Source organism: Daldinia childiae (genome assembly GCF_008694065.1).
Source record: "Daldinia childiae strain JS-1345 chromosome Unknown Scaffold1, whole genome shotgun sequence".
NCBI classification, from domain to species: domain Eukaryota; kingdom Fungi; phylum Ascomycota; class Sordariomycetes; order Xylariales; family Hypoxylaceae; genus Daldinia; species Daldinia childiae.
Genome location: NW_022984642.1, coordinates 2,480,785 through 2,504,121, shown reverse-complemented (window position 1 = coordinate 2,504,121; position 23,337 = coordinate 2,480,785). Strand labels below are relative to the sequence as shown.

Below are 23,337 nucleotides of genomic sequence, written 5' to 3'. Positions count from 1 at the left end.
ATGGGTCTTTGCAATGCAAGATGTGAATAGTAGAAAATCTATAAGAAGGAATTGAATAATAAGAGAGAAAAAGAAAGACAAGCAAATATAATATGCAAGTTAGAAGAGGAGACGCCTTGCGCAATGCATATGTAACAACCCTCCATGATTCGTGACGCTTCAGAAGTAGCGGGCTTGAGCAGTATTGCAACCACTACCCTTCAGTTATCCCCCGAATCGGCCGAATGGTAATTATTTCATCCTAAGATACTCCGTGGCAAAAGGAGAGTTCTGTGGTAGGAGCTGGACAGGGGTAGGAGCCTTTTGCAATTCGACAATAGTCTTCTTACATCGGCGGCATCGACGACGTTGATCCTGACCCTAGAATGGAAGAAACGTCTCCGCGCCATCGTCTCCTCGGGCGATTATTGATGGTGGGTCGAATGGTAAAGTGGGAATATGCGCTGGAATCGGAGGTACCCGTCCATCAGGCCAGGCGTCATTAAGCCATTGAGAATTGTTTAAGTCGTTTGGTCGATCCTCGTCCAAAATTCCAAAATGCGGCATATCTGCCCAGGAGTGCACATCCGTGAAAATCTTGCGCTCTTCGAGAACCTTGGTTATTGAAATAGATAAGGTCTCACAATCACGAGCAAAGTACGGCTCTATACCGGATAGTGAATTGATGGCAACGGACTTCTTCCAGTTCGCGTAGTATCTGAGGTAATAACGAAGCTGCTCGGGATCAAGCTTCATGTACGTCTTAACAATTTTCGCATGGCGGTGGCCTTCGTTAGCTCCCCAGGGAACGAGCTCGACGCTATAACCTTGCTATAGATTAGTTAGTAAGTATATTTCGATAGGATCTAATCTAGGATGAGGACTTACCTTGCAGTGGCAAACTTTCTCAGGAGATGAGCAAAGGTCCTTACTCACTGTCTCTCTTACCAGACGCCAGAGGTGCCAAAGCTCACTAACTTCACTGGTCGGCATGAGCCGAATATGGTGGAGTCGAGTATCAGTCGTCCACATACTTGGATGATAAATGGTGAATCTAGTAAAGACTCTACCATGGTGGTGTTTCGCGTACAGCCACCAGCGAGCAACAGCCTTTCTCACCCGAGCTACTTCGCTACCTCGTAGACAGCGACGATCGTCTGAATTGTCCCTCCAATGAAGTCCGGGGTATTTTTCAACCCACCAGTCAATCACCTTCGCCATGTTCCAAATTTGCTCGATGTCCTGGGTCATGAGTGTATACATCGGCTCCTTAAAGGTCCGCCTGTTCGGAAAGTCTTGAGAGGCACCACCAAGTTCCATGAGATTTATGGTGATATTTTCGTAGTGATAATTAATTATACGGGGACAGAGCATAAGGTCAGTATGGGACTCGTCTTTGTGAGCGGTGTAAATATAAAGAAGGATGTTGATCTCGGGCAGACGTTGGAGGACAGTAGTCATAATGGACTCTTTATTTCCTTTGAATACGAGGAATAGCCGTTGGCTCGAAAGAGCAAAGTTTGTAACGTCTGAGGGGGACAATAGCTCCATGATTTCGAGTATCAATTCATTAGGTATGCTATGTAGCGGGGGTTCGCTGGAGGGCTGGAGGGTAACATTGGCGGACGGCATGTTGAAGTATGGACCTATTCGTAGACTCGAATTCGAATACGCGGATCAAATTAATAACCAACTCCAATGGATGATGGATTGGGCTTCCGATTGAGCTGTAATAGAATGAAAGTAACCTCTTGGGCACTTCTAGATGCGAACCCAGGACAGGCGAAAAAGTAACAACAGGTTTGCTGATACTTTTAGTGAAAGTTGCAAAAAGTCCAAGAAGGGAATATTGAGGTTTCTTGAGTAACAAGAGGCCAGCAATGTGCGATAGATATCAACCCGCGAAGGCTATGATTCGTTGATACCAGTTCCGAGAATGGCCTAGATGCCTTGTAGTGCAACTACAATTGAGTTTTTGGCCACTCTAGGATCTTTTAAGTGATCTATGTGTGCTCGAACCGAACAGGGTAAACATTCAAAATGCCTCCAAGCTCTCTATAGTGCTAATGTAACGAGAAGGAGAATAGAAAGATAATACTGAAGTAGTAGAGTGGGTGGTGTGAAGGCGAGTGTAAAATCTAGTAGATATGAAAAATAAAAGAGGTGGCACCTGCAGTAAGCAAAGCAGTAAATCTAGGAAAGTAGAAGTAGGAGATTCTGTAATAAAACTATTAGGCGGATACTCCCCGGCGATGACAAGTTTCCAGGCCGATTTGCGGGCCTGACAGTAGGAAGTATCCAGGTGGCTTCTAGAGGTAGTCAGGACGATTTAGTGTCGATTACTTAGATACAAATTGACATAGACGAGCCCCTTTGCTACAGCGAGCTATTAGAATGCTGGGAAATCTCTACTAGCTACAAATCAGTCAGTGCCTATAAGTGATTTGAAAGCAACTGGGACTTACTCTGAACTGAGCTGTTTGGGATATTATTCTCAGGAAGATCGACAACAAGGTAGTATCTCCTTCTTAGCAACACCGTTTGTGTACTTAATGCTTCCCTCCCCTTAAAGGCGTTTGTCTCACTGGTGGAAAAGAATTCACGTCTAATGTCCTCCTGAGACGTAATCTCCTAACAATATATCGTTCTCTTCTCACACCTAAGAGTTGAGACTATTTGATTCCTTAGCTAACCTGATACTAGGGCTTCGACAGCTCTCTTTGTGCGTCAGCGCCTAGCACCCCTTGGTCAACACAGGAGCAGAGAGTTATTCAACTCAATCCGCGACAACCCCTCCTTTGGGGTTATACTGAATGAAAATACTGAGCAGCTGAACCGCATGCCGCTGAATTGGGTACGCCATAAAGGCGGACTCATAGCGTGGTAGTTCCATATTGTTGCTTGATCGAAAAGGAAGAAACGAATTACGCGAGACTAACACGACTTCATATATGTACCTGCCTGATGTAATTCCCCCCCTGTCCCGTCTTAACTCCCATGTCCCATGTAGAGCTTGGACGTTGGTTTCGGGCCGAGGTTTTGCCTAGCGCCAACTCTGTTTAATACTCCTTTAGGTAATTGTGCAATGGTCCGAGCGTCTTATAGCATTGAAAGAACTGTATAAAGTGCACTAATATCTAGTTAAACCTCTTATATAACTATATAGATCTCTTAATCTGCCTACAACAGGTTAGAATATAGGTAGATTTACGAACTTCAGGCTTGTACAGGTAAATGGTATTGATTTTAGTCTTTGTTATTTTTTGGATAGTAACATAATAAACAACGATGGAAATTATTAAGGTGACTTACCTTAGCTAATACTGGAATAGGAAAACAAGTGTGTGTTTCAACAACAATATCATATCGAGTACCTAGTAGATATTCACTTGGTCATGATAGAAGCCAGCTATTGCAGGGTATTATTTCAGCTCAAAATTAGCATATTTTGCTAGAGAATATCTGAAGATACCTGGGTGTCATAGGAACGCCCAGAACGCCATTAGTAGTAAGTTACAACATCTAAGCGAATAGTTCCTTCGTATCTAGCGCATCCACCGGGGCCTGCCTACCGTTCGTCCGCAGTCCCAGATCCCCCTTCTTCGCGAGCCTCTCCACGTGTTGCTCTGTACGAGTGTTATGCTTCATGGCCTGTCCCCTTCGCAAGTCGGCTCGGACCTGGTTCGGCGAGACGAACTCCTTGTTCTCGTAGATGATCGGTCCGCCGAAGGAGCCTTCCTGAATGACGATAGGGGTAAGCACGAATCGCGGGCCAATTTCTACCATGCTGACGTCGAGCTCCTTGTTGCGGCCCTTAGTAGGTTTGGAGTCTGTCTCCGCCTCCCCGTCCTGCACCTTTGGTGCCTCTGATTCTTTTACTTCATAGTTGCGCACCCATATCTTCCCATCTGCGAATGTGAATCCCATAACACGATCTACGAAGGGCTTAGATTTTCTCGCGCCTTGTGGTACACCGAATGTGTGGAGGAAAAGCTCCTTGATGACTTGTAGGTAAGGCTCCTTATCGAAAGCGGCGTCGAAGGAGAGGATTGGTCTTGAACCCTTCAAGCAGTTGCCCGTGAAGTGCAGCTCTATAGAAAAAGAGTTAGCAATGAAACATCCCCACCCGAGAAGAGGGTCAAAAAGGACATAAACGGAGTCTACCAACCTTCCATTGTGTGTAAGTTCTGGAGGTGCATCTTGACCGTTGGGCCATTGGGAACCTTGCTCAACCATACGTACAAATCCTTTCCCTTGCGCGCCTCGAAGAACAGCACATTGTTGCAGTTGTAAAGTTCTGCGAGCTCGTTGAGCTGGTAAAGTTTCGACTTCGTGTCTAGTTTTGCGTCCTTCCGGCCATGAGGAAGCATAGACGCAAGGTCATTAAGTAAATGTCGATGCCTAAGAACAAAAGCTATTAGATATTTCTCTGCGCAAGCGGTCATGAGCCTGCGGGTTGCGAAAATACCTGTATGTAACACCTCTGGAAGATAATATTAAAACTCTTTGCTTATTCTTTCGGACTCCATTGGCAGGTGCTTCGGCCTTCTGGCTACTAGTCCCCTTGGACAACGACTTATATACGGCTGCCATTGTTCGTCAAAATTTGCGATGCTTAAAATGGTCACTGGATCATGTCTTCAATTCAATTCAATTCAATTCGCGATTCGAACGGGAACTTTTTTTCTGCTATGCTTATCGATAGATGATAGCGGGGCCGGGGGCTAAAACGAACCATCCGCGGCATGCGCGTGGCTTGTGTTGTACCTATGATGATGTACCTTATCTAGGTACCTACGTAACTTCGCCGACTGCCCGATTACATGTGCGAAATCTATGCTGGTAACCGTATCCATTCACGATCGCCAAGCTGCCAACAAGGATTATCTAAAATAAATCTGATATCAGACATGATGAATCTGTTTGAGGGCAAGTTGTTACCGAATAGAAAGACATAAACAGCTTACTCACAACTTTTCTTCCGGGGTATGTGATCTTCAATCCAATCCATAAGTAAGATGAAAAAGCCACGTTGATTAATGAGACTACGGCTCGATATCAGTTGGTAAACATACACAGCAACGATACATTCTTATATTAGTAGGGGCAAGAAAAAGATAGCATTTAGTAACTACGTCGGGTGTGTTAGATTAGACATTGTTCGTGACCCCTAGTTGTCAAAATCTTAGGCTATGGCCACGAACATCAGTAAAAGCAGGAAAACAAAACAAGAGAGCCATGTCCTGTGTAAGGTCAATATCCCGAACCCCATGACGCATCACCCTATCACAAGCGTATTCGTTCCGGGCCATACGTGACGCCATATACGTAATGTCATATCAACCGTATAACCGTCGTATCATCTCGTCGCGAGTATTGAACTAACAGCACTTCCCACCTTGTTTCGCGGCATCGTCAGGAGACTTGCTCAACGAAATGTTGGTGCCTGCCATCGGGGCTTGGGCACCCTCGCCGCTATCCAACGCCTTGCTCGACACGATGCGGTAGATTTCTAAAAGTAAAATACATTATTAGTATGCGGTTGCCTTAGCTAGCGCTTGCGTAAGCTAAATGTGGCGAAGGGGGGATACTTACCGGTAAGGATATTCTGGAAGGCAAGTTCAACGTTGCTGGCATCGAGAGCAGAAGTTTCTATGAAAGAGAGATGGTTCTCGCCTAGAGGTCTTGTGTCAGCAATTTGGGCATCTTCAAGAAATTGAATATTAGACATACTAGCAAATGCCTTGGCCTCCTCCGTAGGTACTGCTCGGAGGTGCCGCAAATCGCTCTTGTTACCGACCAGCATGATGACAATGTTGGCATCAGCATGGTCTCGGAGCTCCTTCAACCATCTTGTGACATTCTCGTAGGTCTGGTGCTTGCTAATGTCGTAGACAAGGAGTGCACCGACTGCACCTCGGTAGTACGCAGAAGTAATAGCGCGGTATCGTTCCTGGCCTGCAGTATCCCAGATCTGCGCCTTGATCGTCTTAGAATCGACTTGGATGGATCGAGTCGCAAATTCGACACCAATCGTGGACTTGGAGTCTAGATTGAACTCGTTACGGGTGAATCGACTAAGTAGGTTGGACTTTCCGACGCCGGAGTCTCCAATCAACACCACTATAATTCCATCTAGTTAGTAATTATTGCTTCAGGAGCTCGAATAGTCGGCAGGAGGGGGGTTCGCACCTTTGAAGAGGAACTGTAGTAAGTATTGGTTAGCTGGATCTTCTAATGACAGTCTAATGGTTCAAGATAGAGAGAGAAACAAGAAGTAAAACTTACATCATATTCGTCGTTGGCCATGTTGGGCGATAAACTTGCGGTCGAGGTAAAGTACTGTCAAAGAGAACAGGAAAGACTGTAGCGGCGGTGATAGATAAAAAGGAGCTAGACCGTGGGGCCTATATGTGACGCAACTATAACAAAAGGTCGAGGACGGCGCTATGTCCAGAGAGTTTAGAGTCGAATGTTGTTAAAATTTCTACGGACACTTCCCAAATCTCGTCCGTTGTCACGGTTTCGGTTGGCTGTCTAGAAAGGTTTTAGATGTGTCTTGTAGATGCAGACAATCGAATATACCTGAGTGGTGGAGATGTGAATGGGGGGGAATTAGGTACAATTGTTAAGGCAATCGTTAAGGCAGGCGGTCGGATTGCTGCTAAAAACTGTCGAAGTGTAATAAATTACGGCCTACGGCTTAAGCAGGTAGGTAGTAGGTACCTTGCTACCTTAGGTAAGGCAGGTGTTATCCAGCTGTTAGTAGGGCTCGAAAGTGCGCTAGGAAGTATGCTAGGTTACAGTCGGTACCTAAAGGTCACCTACGGTCGGGGATTGTTGCACGGTGTCAGGAGTCAAAGCGGATCAAACTGGTGCGGGTGGGGGTGTATCACAATAGGAGGCGGTGCAAAAGGGCAAGTTGAACTATTCGACACGTGATTGGATCTACTCCACTCAAGTACCTTATATCTTATCTCTGTGGATTTGTATAATTTCGTGCGTTAGCTCTAGTTATCCATTCCGATTCGTTCATCTCAAAATATATACAAATTTTACTCAATGAGCAAACATAAACGTAGTCTCTTTGTTAAACTACAATCTTGTAGTTACGGTACTAGAGATAAAGGGTTATCAATGAATCATACTCACACTATTAGTGTTTCTTAACACATCTAGTAGATCAGAAACAAAAGGGCACAATATGTAAGGCAATACGTTCATGAGATCTACAAACTTCAAAGTCATCAGTTTTCAATTTTCAATCTCCTACTAATTTAATAAGTTCAAACAAGTGTTCAAAACAGATGCTCCTTGCTAATAGAAAGTTATATAAGTGCCTCTCATAAAGAATGGAATAGATAAACACGTCGACCCCTATAATCATATCTCATCACCACCTCTCAAGCGAATGTGTATGAAACATCGCGCCCTTCCACCTTAACTTCCCTTTTACCCACATCTCAACCCCAGACCCCTAGCCCCTTAACTCCAGCAATCCGCAACTAATCACTCAACTTAACCCATCTTGAGAACAGCTCGGAACCGAGGTCGGCCACTCATCATTGCATCTAGGAAAGTTAGTATGATGCAGCAATATTATACAGGAAACATATGCATACCATAAGCCTCCCGAGCCTGGTCCAACGAGAATGTCTCAACAGCGCATCGTATGCCATGGCGATAAGCAAACTCAATAGCCTTCTCTGAGTCGCGGTTATTCCCCACGGGCCACGCCTGTACCGAGATTCCGCGTTGAACCATATCAATATGGCTAAGCGTCATATCCCCGGGAATGCTCAGGACCACCAGTTTACCCATGACATTGAGGCCCCGGATCAGTGGCGTAAAAGACTCGACAGTCAATGCTGTCGTAAATGCTGCTTGAGCGCCACCTAGAGCCTTGAGAGCTGCGCCGGCATCGCCCTTGGACGAGTCGATGTACTCGTGGGCGCCGAACCCTCTTGCTGCTTTCTCCTTCTCAGTACCCCGTGAGACGGCGACCACGCGGTAGCCCATGCGGTTGGCGTACTGGATGGCAAGGTGGCCGAGGCCGCCGAGCCCCTGGATCGCGACGGTTTCGCCAGGCTTAATGCCAGCCAGCCGTAGTGCGTTGAAAACGGTTGAACCTGCACATAGCAAAGGAGCGACTTGTACGGCATCAACGTCTGCGGGAACGCGAACAGCAGCTTGCGCTCGAAGAATGGTGTACTCAGCATCTATGAAAGCCGTTAGCTCTCTTCTTGTATCAGAACCAAACTGAAGGATAGGGATACTTACATCCTCCGTTCCAGTTGATGCCATTTGCGATAGGGTTATCGCACATCTGAGGCCAGTTCTTAGAGCACATATCACACGTCTCATCGTGGCCGCCGTGATAGCCACCTCCAATGCGGTCACCAACCTTCCAACCCTTCACATTGTCGCCGACGGCGGCCACCGTCCCGATGATCTCATGACCTGGGACAATAGGAAAGCCGCCACCGAAAGTGTTATGTTGGGCGTGCGAGTCTGTGTGGCAGGATCCACATGCTTCGATCTTGACGAGTAGCTCACCATCACCAGGTAATCTTAGAGGCACCTCTTCGAGAACTAGCTTCTCTCCTAAGGCTTTGAAAGCAGCTTGTTTATATGATGCTGGCAGACCCATGATTAAGTGTCAAGTATAAGAAATCAAGGTAAAGGGGTAAAGAATACGATCATATAGAGGACTAGAAAGATCAGTAGACAGATCAGTCGCATTCGGCTTCAATATTACTACTACTCTCTACAATGCTCTTATACTCATATTGAATGGTATAGGGGCCTACCGGATTTACGGTGAGGCACAGCACGATACTAAGCTATAGTCCGGAATTAAGCCCTTAATCCCAAACGAAGCTACTTGAAGGTTGGCGATGACAACGAAGTTTGTCCAAAACGTAGCCTTATCCGAACTTATTGTGCTTGTTGCCCCCTCCCCCGTAGGTAGAAGCATTGCGTGTCGTGGCTAGTCTCATGATGAGTCAATATAGGGTAGTACTACTCGGACTCTTTTTGGTCTTTTCCTCCGTCTGATACTTGCCTAATCTCCAAACAAGTATCTTTCTAATTTTCAGCTAAGGGTTTGATATGCATGTTGGTGTACACTGATAAAGTTGAACTGTTTTGATTGTTTAGGCCCTTGCTATAAAGATGAAAAGGTAAGCCCTAATCATCTACTTTACTAATATAGGTATGTTCACGGGGTTGAGACCCCTGTATGATTCGAATTACTTTAACAATGGTATTATTCAATGAATGATAGGACTTTTTCATATTTGCTATGCTAACTTATGTCCGTATGTCATAAGTTGACATCTACCCGCTTCGGACCACCAACTTAAGATGGGAGATAATTAGCGTACCAGCGTAGACAACATATTTGAAGGTTAGTTTCATAGAATACCGTCCATGTAAAGTCATTACATATCATCCTCAATAAAACTCACTAAGCCTATCTTTCAACATAATGAAATAACTACCAACAAAAGGTATAGCTAATCCATAAAATCATAACAATTCAGGCACGAGAGAAATCCAAAATGCATCCCAATATCCCTTACATCTCCTCTTCCAATACCAAATTAATCCAAGCACGACCCCTTAAACATCAATCAGAGATACTTCTTAATCTGCTCTTCACTCCACTGCCAGAATTCCTCCCCGATTCCACTACCGCCTTCGGACTTTCTCTTCGATGCGTTAGACATCCCTTTCGAGATATTCCAGATCCTTCCCCATGGGGCAACTAATCGCGGTCAGCTTAGCTTCTATAAGTGGTTATTGGTAGTTAGTAGTACTTACCGAAGGCGCCAGAGTTGTCAGAGGTAATATGAGGCGAGAGCCCAGCATAAAGAGCCGTGTACGCGCCATAAACAACCGGGTAGAAAACCATCTTCCGGAGGAAGAAAGTTGTGATAGGCCCCTGAGTGCGCCACAAGTCCGAGTCGAGATTTCCGGGATTCAACGAGGCGGTTAGCACACCATCTGCTTGATGGCGTTTTGCGTACTCGGCAGCGTGAAGGTAGTTCCCAAGCTTGCTGATGAAGTACTTGTCCATCTCTCCTTGCTTCTCGATGTTATACACGCCCTTTAAGAAGACCTTGGGATCTATACTCAGCGCGGCTGAGGACGATAGCCAGATTGCGCGAACGCTGTTGGGGGGCGATGTCTTCGCTGTGGATACTAGGATCGGCGTCAAGAGTTGTGTCAAGGCAAATGTGCCGAGACAGTTCACGCCAAGCTGGAGTTCGTAGCCCTGCTTCGTCTTGGATCCCTTCTCAGGGTATGCGACACCAGCGTTGTTGAAAAGGATGTCAAGTTTTTGCTCTCTGCTAAGGAACTCCTCAACCGTCGTCTTGATGCTTGGGAGGTCAGCTAGGTCGAGGCGAATATATGTCAATTCGCCTCTGGACCCGGGAGTAGCGGCCTTAATGCTGTCGATGGCATTATTCGTCTTCTCTTCAGATCGTGCCATTAAGTAAACCTTGGCATTCTTGGAGTAGAGAATTCGAGCGATCTCCTTGCCGATGCCAGTGTTAGATCCTGTGACGATGGTGACCTTATTGGTTAAATCCGGGACATCTTTCTCTGTAAAAGTTGGCTTTCCAGGGAAGAAGGCCTGTTTGAAAACAGAAGATAAGTCGGCCATTATGAGTTATTCGTTTTCTTCCGTCTTTATAATGATGGATTTGATTATGTTGGTGAACGTTATAGATGTATGTTATAGATGTATGTAATGAGATGAGGCTATATCGTGTTGGCTGTGAATGAAACTGTGATATTTCAGCTAAAGAGTTCTTCAAGGCAATGGTCATATATACAAAAAAACTAATGTCATGCCATTGATCCTACGCCGGGATTATCCCGCGGGGTTTAACGGCTTGGGTCATGAAGATTTATTAGCAAGAGAAGGTGTTTTCGGTATTGGCTTTTATGTGCGAGAGTGTTTCCGCCCTTCTCTACGAAGTACATGATGCGCAACTGATAGGGCATACGTTACCGATATTTACATATAATTCTAGAATCCATATTAATCGTCAGAATAACGTAAAAAAAAGGTGTTCCATTCTTATTGAAGCAAATAATATACTCCTTTCAACCCTATTTTCTCAACGAACACACCAATGATAAAATTGATAAAATTGTCTTACTAGATTCAACGTGTTAATTATTAATTTAAAAAATACTTCACAGATTTCCATGTAGAAATGGTGAAGTTGTCGATATTATACTCTTATTACATGATCAGAGTGGAGCATATTTTTGACGCGATTCTGATCGGATTGTACATGGGTAGATTAAAGATTCAATATTGACACTAAAATAATCGCGGGTAACTAGTTGCTATGCACCCCTGATAGTATCTGATAGTGGCGGGATTAGTATCTCGTTACCTAATGTCTTTTACCTTAGGAGGATGCATGTAGGTAGGTATTTCCCTTATTCTATATTCATCTCTACTAGAAGTCAAAATCATAAAGGTAGGAGTGACCTTGAGTAATTCTGCTGGACTTTCCTAATGCCGTATGATTACATCATAACCTTACCATAGCGGAGGAGGGGGGTTTGGGAGAATGGTTCTAAAACTGGAATGATTTCATGCGGCGGAACGTTTTTGGGTTTTAAGGGCTCTGATTGGTCAGAATCCGGATGTAGTGGGTCCAGTTACCCACTTTTAATATCTTATTTTAAAGAAAGCGTTCCATAACCGTAAAACCATTCCATCCCGTAAAATCGTTCCAATTTTTGGAACTATTTTACTAATAATATAAAATTTTAATAATAAAAAAATAAAATAAAATGAAAAATATTAAAAAAATAATATTAAAAAAATTTTCAAAAAAAAATATTATAAAAAATTTTTTTTTTAAAAAAAAGTAAAATGAAAAAAAAAAAAAAATTTTTAAAATAAAAATTTTTTCGAAAATTTTTTTTCTAAGTCAAAATTTTACTTTTTCTAATGTAAAGGTTATAAGGCCTAAAAACAGGAAAAATTCCACAATGAAATAATTCGATGAGATTGGCCACCTCGTCCCATTAGCTCAAACGTTTACACTTTAAACTTTAACCTTAATAAATAAAAGGTGGGGTTTATGGTTACACGAACGCAAGAGTGGTGGGTTCGAGGACCAGTCCTTCTAATTTTTTGACTTTTTTCCTTTTCGACCCCACTTTTTCACGTGAATATCACGTGAAAGTCACGTGAAAAGGCAAATCGTTCTATTTTACGGAATCATTCTAGTAATAGAATCATTCCAAGATGTTGGAATGCACCAAGCTGATTCCCATGTTACTATCAGGTAGAATGGTTTCATTTATACGGAATGATTCCCTATACCCCCGGACCTCCCCTATGGTATGTAAGGCAGCAGTACATGCATGGGCCAATAAAACATGTGAATCTTACATGTACTATGAAACCCGCGGGATTGTACAAGAGTATTATGTAAGACGTACCATTTCTAGTCTCCAAACCCGCGGCCCTCGACAACTTACACCTTATTGTCTCGTGTTACGACCAAACTGCCATTCCGGGGGTTTCATGCTCTAGTCTTGCTCAAGTCCGATATCCGTTAGCTCTTAGGAAGAATCCGAACCTAAGATCAAATGCCGCCCGGTCCAATAGCAGCTCTTCATCGGCGTCATGCAGTCCGGCGCCTTACGTCAGGCTTGGTTGCCTGCCTCCCGTGCCAAATGCAAGTGTTTCTATCGGTCTGATGGATCTTCTTGTGAGAGGTGCCATCGTCTTGGGAAGACTTGTGAACCAACCTTAACTGCTCGCAAACGAAAAGCTCGTACGCCATCTCCTTCACAATCACATGTGCAGCCTCCACCTCCAACTGGTAATACTCGACTTGAGGAGAAATTAGATGAGCTTGTAAGTCTATTACGCTCTCAAGCAGCTGAGAAACAAGCCCAGCAGCATACGCCAGAATCTTTACCTGGAGGGGCACTCGCTGGTTATACTGATTCCATGTCTCCAACACCTGTATCTATACCTGTACGTGAGCATCCGGATATCGCCATAGACACCACTGCTACTATCGTACATCTTTTACGTCCCTCTACTCCTGCATCACCATCCCCTATATTCGATGATGTGTCCGTCCATAAAATACCAGACACAACCGCAGAAGAACTATTAGACAGCTTTCGCAATGCCTTCATTCCCATGTGTCCTGTTGTTCATATCCCTATCTCAACGAGCTCCGCTGAGCTGCGCCGTGAGAGGCCTTTCCTATGGCTTGTCATCATGGCCTTGACCTCCAAGATGATCTCGCAGCAGTTTGCAATGGCGGATACAATATGGCGTATTATATCACATAGAGTAGTTTTGCAACATATTGTTGATCTAGTCTACTCCTCGGCATCGTCTGTTTCGCTACTTGGTCTGTGTCCCGCGGCCTCATTACAAATGATTGAACTAATAAAGTCAAACTAACTGACTTGAAAGGTCTCACCACCTCAAGGAGGATAAGCCATTTATGTGTATGCTTTCTCAGTTAGCCGTATCGCTTGCCCTCGAACTGAATATACATCATGATACGCCAACGCGGCCGCTGCGGCGTAATCGATTCCCAACTCAACGCCCTGTAGATCAGCGCCCTCGAACTATGGAAGAGCGTCGGACCATGGTAGCTGTTTACCATCTCACATCTTCGTAAGTGCCGTCCTTCTAGGCATGCCTAAGAATGAGGCTTTCTAGTTGCTATACTAACCTAAACATACTAGTACATGGTTAACATACAGGCAAACAGAGCCTATTCGTTGGACATCGTACTTAGATGACTGCCTCCGTATCCTCGAAGAGGAAAAGGAGGTATATACCGATATCCTTTTAACTACACAGGTCAGGTGTCAGATCATTTCGAACCAACTAACCTGTTCCCTCTCGGAAACCAGCCAGCGGGAGCAGAAAGCCCCAAAGCAGCATCGGCTGCTCTGGTTACAGCCTTACTAAGAGAACTTGGTAATATTCGACGAAACTTGCCAGCCGAGTTTGAAACAAATAGTTAGGATGCCCTACCCTATCTTTCAGTAGTTCATTAAAGTCTAACAAGTATCTTTAGAAGCAACGCAGTTCTACTTATGTTTTGCGGAAATCAAAATTCGAGAAACAGTGCTTTACAGACCTAGGATCATAGACCAAACAGGAACCTCACAGTTCCAACGACTACAAGACCTAGATATAGTTTTAAGCATCGCGGAGCGATGGGTATCGATTTTAAATTCCCTACCCTATTCCCAGTGGCACGGCTTCACCGCCGATCTCTTTACCCAGTTTACGCAGTATCTGGTAGTACTGTTCAGGCTCCAAACCCTTGACGAACCCGGCTGGGATCAGGATGAAGTGAGGCGGAGGGCCGACGTCTTCGGTATTATAGACCAGGCCTGCATAGATGTCGATCGCGTCCCCGTGTCGCTGGGCATGGTGGACGCCGAGGGTCCGCGGAGCGGATTCTTCTTCAAAATGTCCCGCCTGCTCCGGGAAGTAAGAGCGCTTTTCCTGGCAGAGATGCCGCATAATACGCAGCTAAATCCTGCTTTCCCCGCCGCAGATAACATGGCCACGGGGGATGGTATCAATACCGCCGCTGGGTATGGGGACGACATGTGTCTCGCGGATGAAATTTATTTGAATACGGTACAAGAGGATATTTTGGCGCATATATGGGATTTCAGGCCGGACAGTTCTTATATGCCTTTTGCTTCATAGATTGATACCAATATAGGGGCTATGTTTATATTGAAATATAGGTATTCATTGGCATAATTCACGTAACAGACTTTTGAAGGCCAACGCTAACACTCTTCTTGTCACCTTGGGTACTCCTTAGGTACGTAGCTATATCATATTATAGGTTCTAAGTCTCGTATCCCTATTTTCTAACTCTCCTAGTAAAATCCTTACCTCATAATGTTCCAATTACCCGATACTCGTTATATATATGACAGTACGGCATATTCGCATCAACACTTTCCTTGATACTAAGTCGACATTTACTACTACAATGCGATAATAAAACATTTATTCGAGTTATCTCAATTTGGGCATCGGCGAATTTCATTGTGTACAACGTGGTAACTACCTAGCTTATGTGCTTAGACTTTATCATAATAAACCTCGCGCCCTCAGCATACTTCCTCAGTACAAGGCTTGTTCTTAGACTTCTCAAGTCCTTTCATCCGATCGACAAAACACGTACAAATATCTCTCGGTTCCATAGTGTACTCAAGATCTCTAAACTTGGCCAGCCGAATCAAGAGGCGGACAGACCTAAAGGTTTGAGTCGCGGAAAACACAGCGCACAGAGTGTATATTTTCTGCCCAAAACCTCTTATACCCCACCTCAATCCAAAGCTTTCCAAATCAAATCTTTTTACGTTCCCCATTAGAATCTTCCTTAGGTTTTTTAGACGTGAAGTGAGAACCAAGTTTCCCATGAGAACTCTATTTCTTCTGAAATAGCTTGGTCAAAATTCTATCCGCACTATCGACCTGGACGTGACTCGAATCGCGACCTTCTGCTTTCATGTCGTGATACCAGTCTAGAGTCGATCTATACTGGTATCTCATTGTCTGACATGATGGGTCCTTCGCCCGAGCGCTATAGGCAGCCCCATAAAGATCGTTGACGCATGCTGACTTCTCTAATTTGGTCCCAGGACGCGGTGCATGCCATATAGACCTTGGAAGCTTATTCCTATCGCCCTCGTGTTTTGGTATTGGTTTCTGCTTTTCTTCTTTTGAGTGTATCACTCCTTCTTCCCACTCATACTTTGGAATACGTATCCAGCCCTTATCTGGTAAAAGAGATTCCATGGGAGGTAACCATTGCTTGCCGTCTGCCATCATTTTTTCAATCATTCGCTTCGTGATATCTAATGGCCCATCCTCTAGGTTATACTTTAAGTCGGTTTTACTGCTCATATAGACTTCGCCAAGGTAGTAATGCGGATCCTTCAGTGATATTTCCCTTCGAACAAGGTCGATTAGATGCCGCTGCATGTTAAGTAGAGAAGCTTTCCCGCGTCCGGATTCCCGGTCATGGGCGAATATATCCCAGATAAACAGTTCTACTTCAGCATATGTATCAATCCTGAAGTGAGGATTCTTAGGCCTAAGCACTGCAATCCAAGGGTGGTACCTATGTGAGCTTAAAGATAGTTCGGGGTTCCACTCGTCGTCTATGGTATAGAATAGACCGTACCAAGTGTTGATGTTTGTAAACTTGCGAGCAGCACCCAACCAGTTCTTGAAGGTATCATACTCGCACCTAAAATCCTGAAAGTAGTCAGCCATCGGTACATTCAGCCACCGAACGGGCTTGTAGTGTAGCTTGGCCCAGTTTCCTTTTCTCTGAAGGCGGGTGGGGAGACTGGTGATCCATTGGCTAAGCTCAGTAGCGCTGCCGCTGCCAAGGGACGAACGACGAAGGGATACATGTGGAGCAGATGCGCTGCTCGCGTTACCAGGGGCTACAGAGGCGTCATGAGCTAGATCTTTGGGCTTCTCACGCGCCGAAGCTATGTCGGGGTCATTAACCGTTTCTTCTGTATAAACAGGAATCTCGATATTCCTGTAAGCGGCTCTATTTTTGTTGTTATTTGAGCCAAGCACGGTGAATTTGCGATATCGATCACATTTCAAGCTAGACCACCAACAAAAATAATTTACCAAGCTCTGCTCGTCGTTTGGATCGATAAAATCCGTGACCCATTGCACTTTCCGGATCTCTTCACTCGTTTCTTCTGTCTCCAAAATCGGCTATGATCCCCTTCAGGACCTCCCACGCTCGGAATCTTGCTTCGAGCTCTTGCTTCCCTAAACCGGATTCTGCTAAGAGCTCCTCAAGATGAGGGTTGTTTCTATGTGCTAAACACATCCTCTTTCGTTCCGCTTCTTTCTCCAGCGTAACTGCTTTAAGGAAGTCCGGAAAATCTGCACAGGCCATAATCAGATAATGAGGGTTACAGCAGTAATTTTTAAACCATTCCAGAAACTTGTGAAACCGGACTGGATCTGATAGTACGAAACTGGGCGTGATCAAAAAGGCTCGGCCCTGGGGGAATAATCGTGTCAGCTGGAGTGTGCCAGGTTCAATAGACGCGTATATATCAGATGGGAATCTTGGTGGGCTGTATTGCCCCGTAGCAAGATCCCAAAATGTATAACAGCATTTATTTTCAATCATCTGGAAGATCCGGGGCAATTTTCGGATAGATGTACTAATATCTTCATGTAAGATGATAGTACCTGCTTTGCCTGCTTGCACGGTCTCGTGGAAGTGTGCCCAGCTGTCCTTGATTTCGTGGGTGAATATTTGGCAGGCTGGTTGACATGAACCTACAAATATTACAATTAGTATCTATACCTTCCATCATAATGAGAACAATGCGGTTTGGATATCACTCACGGAGCCAAAGCTTAATCATATTGCATACTTGTTTTTCTCTTTCGGGGAAAAGCAACATAAACGCCTGATTATCCTTCTCTCTAGGGGTTTGAGGCAAAAAAAGAGAAATCCAGCCCAAATAAGTCCTTGATAAGTACTCGGGAGTGCGATCCTTGTTCCACATGGCTCAGTCGGGTTGGAGCACGAGGAACGGACGCTGGGGGGTAGAGTTTCATATCGTCGCACGATTTATAGATTATATATCGTAAATGAGACTCTGGGTTGAGCTTGCTTGTATCGACGCCAAGTCCATTCCAGCCATCGCATTTTGCAGGATAGACAAGAATTGAAAATTGTTCCGTGATTAGGTGATTACCATATGAGCCTCGTCGAAGGTGTTCCGCCACATTACTCAAGGTTGACGATAGCTCCTTGGATTTGGCCTCTATCGTACCGTCAGAGAGAGTTTCCCCCATTATTAACTCCTTTTGTCGAGAGACGAAATTGTACGAAGAACAGATGGAATCAAAATGTAATATTTCTTGTGCCATAAAAGCCGACAGCCAGGGCTGAACTTGGCGAGTGATGCCACAGAATAGGACTTGGACCGTCTCAGATCCACTATTTCCGAATATGGCTGTCTTTAGAACGACCTGAGTCTGTGCTTCGCTCCTGGTAAGTGGCTAAGGACAATCTCCTCGATGGATTAACTTTAACTGAGTCCGGAGTTTCTGGGGGGTGATCGATATCCATTAGATTATCAACAACAAGACCGACTCCGTCATCTGTGGCTCCGCCCATAGGCGTATCCTCAGATGCGTCATTCTGCGCTCCAGTAAAGCGAACAGACTTCTTGGTCTTTAGTGCCGGCGTAGTTATGCTCACATCGCTCGGTGATATTGCCGTGGGACTTTGTACAATTGGAGCGTTTGCTATTGGTGTGACTGGGGAACCCGCATTTGTCTGGCCCGGGTTCGGCCGATTACGCTGGTCATTTGTTACGAAGAAACTAGCCGGGATAGACGAGATATCAAGGTGCGCCCCATCCATTTTTTCGATGCCCCTTTTTTTTGCGATATTCATGACACGCATTGAATTAAAGGCCTTAGGTGTCTTTGACGGGTCATCCATGACATCGGCAAGACTCGCCCGCTTCTTCCGCTCTTTACCTCCAACGAAGACGTTACTTTTTCGTGTAGGCAAGGTTGCTGGTTGAGGTTGAGGTTGAGTACGAGTTGCGGTATGCCGCTTCCCGGAAAATTTGTTTGCCAGGCTGGACGACATCTTCGGCGGGAGCGACGAAGGGGCCTTCGGCGTTGAATTTGGCGCCGTTTGGTGTGATGCTTTTTTCGTGTCTGTGCTGGGCTTTCTCGCGGTGCCTTGGTACCCGGTCATGGTAGTACCTATTCCCCCGTCACCCGAAGATGCTCGTTTTGGCTTTAGAGGCCGCTCAGCCGGCTTAGACGGTATTGGGTGCGTTGGTGTCCGCTTATTCTTGCTTTTGTTTTGAACCGAGTCCGTCTCTGTAGGGGTTGGGATTCCATTAAACATCTTCTGCTTGATGATTTTCTGGGATTTAATCTTAGGTGTTGGATGACCCTTATCAACGTTACTCGTCTCCTTAACTCCGCCATCGAGGTCCATTTCACTCCCGGGGGAAATCATTGTAGAAGAATCCTCAGTAGGAGATTCAAGAGGCAGAGGTACGGTGAGCGGCAGCCCCAATCTCTTCCTTTTTGCATTCCGTCTCTCGTGCCTTTCTGCCTTTTCTCTACATGCAGTGTTATATATTTCAACGTCAAAAGGCAGGCGCTGTCCGGTTGCAATTTCCTCCTGGATCTCTGCCCATTGCGCAAGGAGACCCGGTCCCAGGTTTTCCACCGGCTCCCAAGTACACTGATCCATCGGAAAACCCTCCCACTTGATCAGGTACTGTCTCTCACCCGGTCTTTCCGGGTGAGCCCGATCGGCGTAGAGGTCTGCAACAGTCCATTCTTTATCCTGATCTTCACTATTGACTCCATAATCAGTGGAGGCTAGGGAAATACCATCTATATCATCAGTATCACTGGGCCCAGCAGGAACTGATAGACGAGTTGGAGAAAGCGCCATCTTAAAACATTGAAAAAAAGGCGTGTTCGACACAAACAAGCAAAAGAGGGTAGAAATCGGATGGTGATTAGGGCATGAGGTACCCAGGTAAGAGGTACGCAAATAGCGTTCTCTTACGGGTAACTTCGTTATAATGAATTGATTCAGACAACGGCGATTACTTGAAATGATTTAGGTGAACGCTCTCGAGATGTATATGCCCATGTACTTGGAAATTGGGAGATTGAATGGAATTTGTGTTTGTAGGTACAGGTCTGTAGGTAGTTGTTATTTGTTAGTTGTTGAGTTTTGATACCAGTTACCTCGGTGCCCAGAAGATTTTGGGCATTTGGACTAGGTTAGAACGCACTGGCCAATTAGATAACTGAAGCCGGGAAATAGGAACTAGAAAGCGTACCTACCAGTTCTATTTGGCCGCTATGATGTAGATTGTGTAACGATTTAATGTAGCAAGCACAAGTACCTGCATATCTAATATAAGGTAGGTAAGCTTGTGCCTCCAGTCGAGATGTACATAATTAGGCTAGATAAGTAGATACGGTATCTTAGGTACCTGTTTTATGTAGAGTTTTTGTAGGTAGGTTGCATGTATTGGTGGAAGTTGGGAAGTTTACCCTCGCATTTTAAATCTTGTTCAAATTAACATAAAAATGTAAAGTACCTGTTATATAAATAGTTACCTATACAATATAGTTTAAAAATATTTCTATTATCGCTACCTCATCATCTATATGATATATAGGTAAAGACTAACTAATTAAAAAAAAAATACCGAATCATGAATACCGTTTGCTCGTACGCTAAGTATCATCTCGACATTTAAATTTGTGGAACTCCATCTTACATAACAAAGGAGAAGATCTACATTAGGCAGTATACATACCTAATGTATGTAGTTCAATCAAAAAAAGGGGAAGGGGATAGAAGTAGCGCCACACGCGCTTTGACGCGGATATATATCTTATCAGTAGCGATACTCGCCGTCCGCGCTTCTGCGTCCGTTCGACCTATTATCGATCCGTTCGTCGTTTAGCCAATCTTCGACATTTTTCCAGCTGCGGGCCTCTGGGTCGACCTCGCGCTCGAGGCCGCGGCTTCGAGAACGACCGTAGTCGCGTTCATCCCAATCCCTCCTCCAGCTAGAGCCGCTACTATCGCGTGGGCGAGCGATAACTTCACGCTTCTCAATGACGTCGCGATCCGGTCTGTATTTGCGCTCCCATTCCTCTTGCTCGAGTCTGTCCCTTTCACGCCGTACTTCAAGCCGCTTCTCGACAGCATTTGCGCCGAGCGCACCTACAGCTGCACCGACCATCGTGCCGATGAGTTGCTTGCGCTTCTGTTCAGGAGTTTCGTGATGGTGGTGGCCATTGTTCTTGTGCGTGGCATCGACTGCTTCCCTAGCCGCTAAGCCACCTACTAATGCGCCAAGTACACCAATTCCAAGACCCGCAGTGGAGTTGGAAAAGTTGTTATCGACAAAGTTCCGTGCCTTGTCGACCGGAGTCCGCGTCCGGCTGTCATCAGAGTATTCACTATCACTGTCTCTGTCGTGACTTCTTTCCTTTCTCCTTCCGCGGCTTGATCTCCGATATTCACCTGAGGGGAGAGATCTAGGTCGCGAGCGCGATTCGGGTATTTGTAAGCTCGATGACGACTGAGACGTGTACGGTTCATAGGTTAACTGTTTTGGAGGCGGCGACTCATCATACGTAGGGTTCGTCGTGTTTGCAAGTTGTCGGCTTTCTTCATAGGATATTGGGTAGTCTCCTCCCGAGTATGTGTAGCCGGGAGAACCGTCTCGATGGTGACTCGACCGCCCGCGAGAACGGCTATCATGGTAACGCGACATCTTTATGATTGGTAGGCAAATTTCACAAAACGTATACTAATTACCGCAGTAAGATACCAGATGTCTAACGATAATTAGAGTTGCGAAACAGAAGTCGGTGTAAAACAAAATGTGCTGGACGTAATAGTAAGATTTTATTCCGCAAGACAGATGAGTATTAAAACCCTCAAGCCGAATAAGATCCGAGACAGGCAGAGTTGTTCAGGTAGTAGTTGGTGGATAAGTAGATTTTCGTATTATTATCTCACCGAGATATATTCTGCCCAGGCTGAAAGGCACAGTAGGTAGATAAAATACATGCAATATATGTACAGAACAGATAGTAGAAAGAGTCTCAGGGCAAAACATTAGTATTAGTATTAGTCAATGTTTTTACGGCAATGCCTTCTGATCCCACGCCATTCTGTCGTGCATCTCATGCAAGACGTGATACGCTAGAGAGTTACAATGAGTAGAATGCTCGGGTGAATGCTTAGAGAACTGAAGGATGAGTTTCTCGGCTCTGTGGGCTTAGATCATGCCCAAGGGCCCAAGGTGCTTCCCGCTGCGGACTACGGCGGGATGGCGGATGACCATTGGTGGGGTCATAAGCAGATGATGTCACGCACTTGATTACCTGCATGTGTTCAAGTCACTCCAAGTAATTAGTTACTTAGGTACCTCATAAGTGCCAAGAACCATATTCGGTAATAAGCACTTTTCGAGTTTTGCAAAGGGAACATCAACTCTGCCTCCTATTCTTTTTGTAATGACGATGATTTATTTGTCCGGTCGAACAACGATAAGTATAGGTAACTAAACTTTTAGACGAGCATATCTACATTTTTATATTAGCTTCGCCATTAGGTAATGACAGGATCTCACCGAAAGTGAACAAATTATGCAAGGTACCCGAACGACGACACGAGACTCTCCCTATGATTAGCCAATCGAATAGCCAGCTTAACCAGCCTACCGAACTAGCGTATATAGTGTCGACTACCGTATATATATCCTCTCGCAGCCTGACCTAAATGATGGTAGAAAAAGGAGGTAGCATCTGCAACATCGTTAAGCATAGAGGGTGCTGCCTATGTTTACAGATATCGTGTAAATGCTTAGCCTCCGGTATAGCCACAATATTGTCCTTGATATGACCTTGTTAGTAAGCATATTAGTATCCTGATCGAGTTGTCCGGCCTTATTAGTCTGACTTGAAATCACACTTCCTCCCCAATACAATAGCAACAGGAAAGGGGTCTATATACGAAACACAATTTTGAAAACCAGACAGTTATTATTGCGTCGTGAGTTCTATCAACCTTACTAATGTACAATCTCCTATCAGTATATCGAAATATACTGTCGAATAGGCACAAGGCTGTCAGATCAAACTGCAAGAAAGCAAACCAAGAAACATATCGTTCGAGTATCATAATCCGTGGTCATCATCTTCCATGATTCATTATCCGTAATGCGGGGTGATTCCAACGCATTGACATGAAAGACGTGAGAATAGTTGGTTGTCCAGATTAGATGTGATCGTTACGCCGAACCATTTTTGTGTCGCAGTAATAAAAGAAAATAGTACACAACGACGTCCCCACCAGTGGGATGAGGCCGAGGTTGAAGTCCCTGTTGAAGTCGTAATCGAATTCGAGGGTTATGTCTTGACCGAAAGACATGGTCTATACGATCTTGACATAATGAGGCAAGTGAGGTCATTGCCTGTTGCAGTGTGTGCAAAGAAGAGAGTTGAATCTCCTGAAAAAGGTTCGTCATAAGACGAAGCAAAAAAGCAAGATAAAACGACAATCATCTATCTGGAGACGATTGTGGTATCATAACTGTGCGACATTATCTAACCGGTCTTTATCTCATAGACGCGATGCTAGAGAAAATTCGAGGTATTTGTTGAAAATTTCCTCTCAGAGTCAGAGCCGGGGAATGTCATCTCAAACAAAGAAATCGGGTATCAGAACATCGAAGAAACCC

The 23,337-nt window shown here is 44.9% G+C and overlaps 6 protein-coding genes across 7 annotated transcripts; 1 reads left to right on the top strand and 5 right to left on the bottom strand.

Annotated features, from left to right (window-relative positions):
* Nucleotides 1-360: 360 nt before the first annotated feature.
* GL218_00655 (putative f-box domain-containing protein) lies at nt 361-1,440 on the bottom strand (the record flags this gene model as incomplete). The annotated part of the gene is made up of 2 exons (XM_033577087.1): nt 361-810; nt 868-1,440. 2 exons carry the CDS (start codon nt 1,438-1,440, stop codon nt 361-363), a joined length of 1,023 nt encoding a protein of 340 aa, XP_033442314.1.
* A 2,061-nt stretch (nt 1,441-3,501) lies between these two features.
* GL218_00654 (Ribosome biogenesis protein BRX1) lies at nt 3,502-6,288 on the bottom strand (the record flags this gene model as incomplete). Of its 2 annotated transcripts, XM_033577085.1 has the most annotated exons (8): nt 3,502-4,070; nt 4,148-4,380; nt 4,448-4,565; nt 5,378-5,491; nt 5,575-5,655; nt 5,713-6,102; nt 6,172-6,184; nt 6,268-6,288. In XM_033577085.1, the coding sequence occupies 8 exons, from the start codon at nt 6,286-6,288 to the stop codon at nt 3,502-3,504; spliced, it is 1,539 nt and encodes a 512-aa protein (XP_033442315.1). The 2 variants fall into 2 exon arrangements, with proteins under 2 accessions (XP_033442315.1, XP_033442316.1); XM_033577086.1 differs by having other exon boundaries at nt 5,575-6,102.
* Nucleotides 6,289-7,497: 1,209 nt separating this feature from the next.
* On the bottom strand, nt 7,498-8,629 carry GL218_00653 (alcohol dehydrogenase; the record flags this gene model as incomplete). Its single annotated transcript, XM_033577084.1, has 3 exons — nt 7,498-7,550; nt 7,602-8,198; nt 8,260-8,629. The coding sequence occupies 3 exons, from the start codon at nt 8,627-8,629 to the stop codon at nt 7,498-7,500; spliced, it is 1,020 nt and encodes a 339-aa protein (XP_033442148.1).
* A 985-nt stretch (nt 8,630-9,614) lies between these two features.
* On the bottom strand, nt 9,615-10,651 carry GL218_00652 (uncharacterized protein; the record flags this gene model as incomplete). Its single annotated transcript, XM_033577083.1, has 2 exons — nt 9,615-9,748; nt 9,805-10,651. The coding sequence occupies 2 exons, from the start codon at nt 10,649-10,651 to the stop codon at nt 9,615-9,617; spliced, it is 981 nt and encodes a 326-aa protein (XP_033442321.1).
* A 1,995-nt stretch (nt 10,652-12,646) lies between these two features.
* Nucleotides 12,647-14,719, top strand: GL218_00651 (uncharacterized protein; the record flags this gene model as incomplete). Its single annotated transcript, XM_033577082.1, has 4 exons — nt 12,647-13,395; nt 13,457-13,663; nt 13,735-13,822; nt 14,252-14,719. The coding sequence occupies 4 exons, from the start codon at nt 12,647-12,649 to the stop codon at nt 14,717-14,719; spliced, it is 1,512 nt and encodes a 503-aa protein (XP_033442355.1).
* A 5,756-nt stretch (nt 14,720-20,475) lies between these two features.
* Nucleotides 20,476-21,363, bottom strand: GL218_00649 (uncharacterized protein; the record flags this gene model as incomplete). Its single annotated transcript, XM_033577081.1, has 1 exon — nt 20,476-21,363. The coding sequence occupies one exon, from the start codon at nt 21,361-21,363 to the stop codon at nt 20,476-20,478; it is 888 nt and encodes a 295-aa protein (XP_033441872.1).
* Nucleotides 21,364-23,337: the final 1,974 nt, after the last annotated feature.